This window comes from Opisthorchis viverrini (genome assembly GCF_000715545.1).
Source record: "Opisthorchis viverrini unplaced genomic scaffold opera_v5_113, whole genome shotgun sequence".
Lineage (NCBI taxonomy): Eukaryota > Metazoa > Platyhelminthes > Trematoda > Opisthorchiida > Opisthorchiidae > Opisthorchis > Opisthorchis viverrini.
Window position 1 is genome coordinate 903,335 of NW_008751767.1, and position 3,375 is coordinate 906,709.

At 46.8% G+C, this 3,375-nt stretch overlaps 1 protein-coding gene across 1 annotated transcript; it reads right to left on the reverse strand.

Moving 5' to 3' along the window:
- Nucleotides 1–1,929: 1,929 nt before the first annotated feature.
- T265_05727 (hypothetical protein) lies at nucleotides 1,930–3,025 on the reverse strand (the record flags this gene model as incomplete). Its single annotated transcript, XM_009170800.1, has 2 exons — nucleotides 1,930–2,892; nucleotides 2,987–3,025. The coding sequence occupies one exon, from the start codon at nucleotides 2,890–2,892 to the stop codon at nucleotides 1,930–1,932; it is 963 nt and encodes a 320-aa protein (XP_009169064.1).
- Nucleotides 3,026–3,375: the final 350 nt, after the last annotated feature.

Sequence of the window (3,375 nt, forward strand, 5' to 3'; positions counted from 1 at the left end):
TGCTTTTTGTGATCTGAACGGGATATTTACCACTTCATTTGTTTTTCCGACGGACAATTAGGAATTGTGTTTAGTTCACTTGCATGCACTGTCCCCAGGGGATGCGTCGAAACAAGCCGGCTTACGCTGTTGTTTGAAATGCACGCCCCATCTTTTCAGTCGGGATTTGTGAGAGTGAATCACCAAGACAGGATTTCACAGATAGTTGCCTTCCTTCAATTGATCGATCGAATCAGAAACACCACAGTTGTTTCTGGTGGCAGAAATCTCCGGTGCGTTCCCTGATGGGATTTCTTGGTAGGTGGTGGTTGAAGGGGGGGGCTGTGTGTGCTGCTGTACCAGTTACCTGTTGGTATGGGTCTTCTAATTTGAACCAAGAGTAGTCATCTCAATATCTGGTCATTTGATTCTTCAGAGGAAGTCGGGCATACGACTCCGAGAACCACGGTTCATGCTTTGCCCAGGTATACATAACCAAAATTGTTTTGTTTGTTCACTGCAGAACGCAGCTGGGCTAGCTCACAATAACACTGATCAGATACGATGCAGACTTGAGGATCCGATGAAAAGCCAGGTGTCGGAGGCACTCGTGATATAGTCAAAAGAGTTGCGTGTCCTAGAACGTATGAGCCCTGAGTAGTGGCTCTACACACGCACCCGACAAATGAGTGGTTCAGTTGAGTTCATGGTTGGTTTGCACCTGGTGACCACCAGGTTACAAGATGTGAGTTTCTGCTGAAATCCATCCTGACGACAAGCAGTCAATGAAGGGCAAATAACTGAAATTGATCTCCGGTATCTGTGCGGCGGTCATCGACTGCGAGTAGAACACCCAGATGTGGTTCCACATGGCTCATACGACAGACCTGGGCAGTCGGAGCACCATGAGGATGACAATCTCAGCGCTTTTTTGCTTGAAGAATCAGGCCGGACAGGTCTCTGTTGAGACTTTCAATGGCATCAGAACTCCAGTCCGCCAGAATTGATACTACGTACAAGTACCGGTTTTGATGTCAAGTGGCACTGCACTTGACTGAACTTGGTAACCGAACGCCGCAAAGATGACCGTTCACTGGAATCCAATCCAGCACGTTCAACCCTGAAGCTGAGTGCTTAGGGACCCAGGAAGCGAAATGAGATAAAGCCCAGGCCGTTTTCGGTATTCTCAAGTACGTGACCAAACGTGGGTCTTGCATGTCAGAGAGTTCTCGGTGACCAAACGTGGGTCTTGCATGTCAGAGACAGCATACGTCAACGCCAAGCGGGCACAAGGTCTTAGCGAGGATTGTGCATGCCGGGGCACACTATTGCGGGCTGCTACGTAGAGGATTCAGTGAATTCATGTATAAATGCTTCTGTAATATATACGTTGACCCGTTTGGCTGCGCCCTCCGGCTTCTTTTAGATTGTAACTGAGCGTTATAATCAAATGCTGTCGGCATGGCTCTGTTTCACCTATAGGTTTTCATCTATAATAGTGCCAACTTATCTCGGCAGAATGATTCTACGCGCTGATGGGAAATTTCTTCCCCTGAGGATTTTACGCGCTGATGGGAAATTTCTTCCCCTGATGTATCGTAACTTGCAAGGTACACAACAGTAAGGCTGCCCACAGACTGCTAGGTGGGTTGGTAGCGTTTAACTCGGAATCCGGTAAATGCTACGCCGGAACATCAGTCGCGACATAGATAAAATAAACACACCATGATTAGTAGCCGAACGAAATGCCTACCTGACACCATGTGCGAATATTCATGCAACTGTTGATAGAAATAACAGAAAACCAGAGCCTAAAATCGTTATATTCGAAAAGCGACGCAGCTAGCTGAAATGATCGTTGTAAAATAACGTTTATGTACAAGCGCAGCACGATTCACCATCTAAACTAAAGTAGAAAGTGGTGGGCCGGAGTTCTAAGTACATACACGGTCAACCAACCATTAGTCCGATTCCGAAGGCATATTTTGCTTTTGTCTGGTTACCCAGTGCACACAGTGTAAACGTGAACGGGAATGGTGTCAGTTTCTTTTCTAAAGAACTAGCGATATTCCAGTTTGAGTCCAATTGCGCTTTGAAAGTCACATTTGCCTTTGGAATATCATATTTGTAACCCAGTGTTGTCGTATTGGTTTGTTGCTGGTGACTGGACTCAAGTTCGGCGGCGAGCTGTAGGCTTTCATTGACTTGAAGATGTAAACTTGTATGAATACCAAGCTGCCATGGCCGAAGGGTGGCACATGCCTGCCAATTATCAGACGTATATTTACCGCCGATACTCCAAACACCATTTTGTTTCGAAGGCAGTTGAGGGGACCGTTGGTAAAAAAACATGCTCCCGAGTGCAACTCGGTTAGAAACCTGTTTCATGACATCAACGGCGGCCATCGCTTGCCCGCGGTTGATATCTGGGTTGACAATTGTAAATGCAGTCTGCCACTTTTTCGCCTTTAGTTCTGTAACGAGCTGTTGTCCAACCATTTTGTTCCTCTGAGCCTGCGCTGCGTAACGGATATACACAAGTGGTGTTAGCCGATGGATGATGTGCGCCTGCAAGTTTCCGTTCGGCTGAAGCTCGCCCATTAAAATGGGATAGCTTTCGGTTTCCGAGACTTTCTGGTGCCCCACGTACGTAACACCGAATCGATAACCACCTTGCTCGTCATTGCACAGTGAGAGTGAATGGTTCACCTGAAAATTTTGGGACAAGCCCTTGTTTATGACTAGCTTTGCACCGTCAAAAGGGACCGGGAAAACTTCATGGGCCTTGTTGTGAATAGTTTCGATCGTTCCTGGTCCTTCGTTTGGCAAAGCGGTTTTCTCTGGCCCTTCGGAAACCGGTAATTGTTTGGGCGCGTCACCTTGAGGAGATGCGGCTCGCACAACATTACCCATTGTGCTGCAAGAAATGCAAACAAAAATAATTCAAATCATGCCAGAACAAGTTAGAAATACCCAGGAAAGCCAACGAAAACAAGGAACAACCTACTGGAGGCCAAGACACGCCGGACACTCAAACCGAGCGCCGCGAAGTATTCAGTTCGGGATTTGTAGTGTCCGCTGACTTCATCGGCCTAAGGGTTTCCATGCTTTTAGTGCATATGATGGATTTCCAATGGGATGTTACGAAGCAGAATGAGTCGTCGGGACCATAGTCGACCCGTAGTCACAGTTTGCTTTGTAGTGTCTGTAATCCGTTGTCACATTTACCATTCTTCCTGAACTTAAACCACACTTTGTAACTGTCGTTCACATTGTATCATGACGTTTGTTTTAATGTTACGAATACACAATTTTCCGGTGCGACCTGCTGACTTCTTGCTAAACGAGTGTATCTACGCTCCGTTGAACTGTTTGTTGACTGCTGAACCAGTGGGA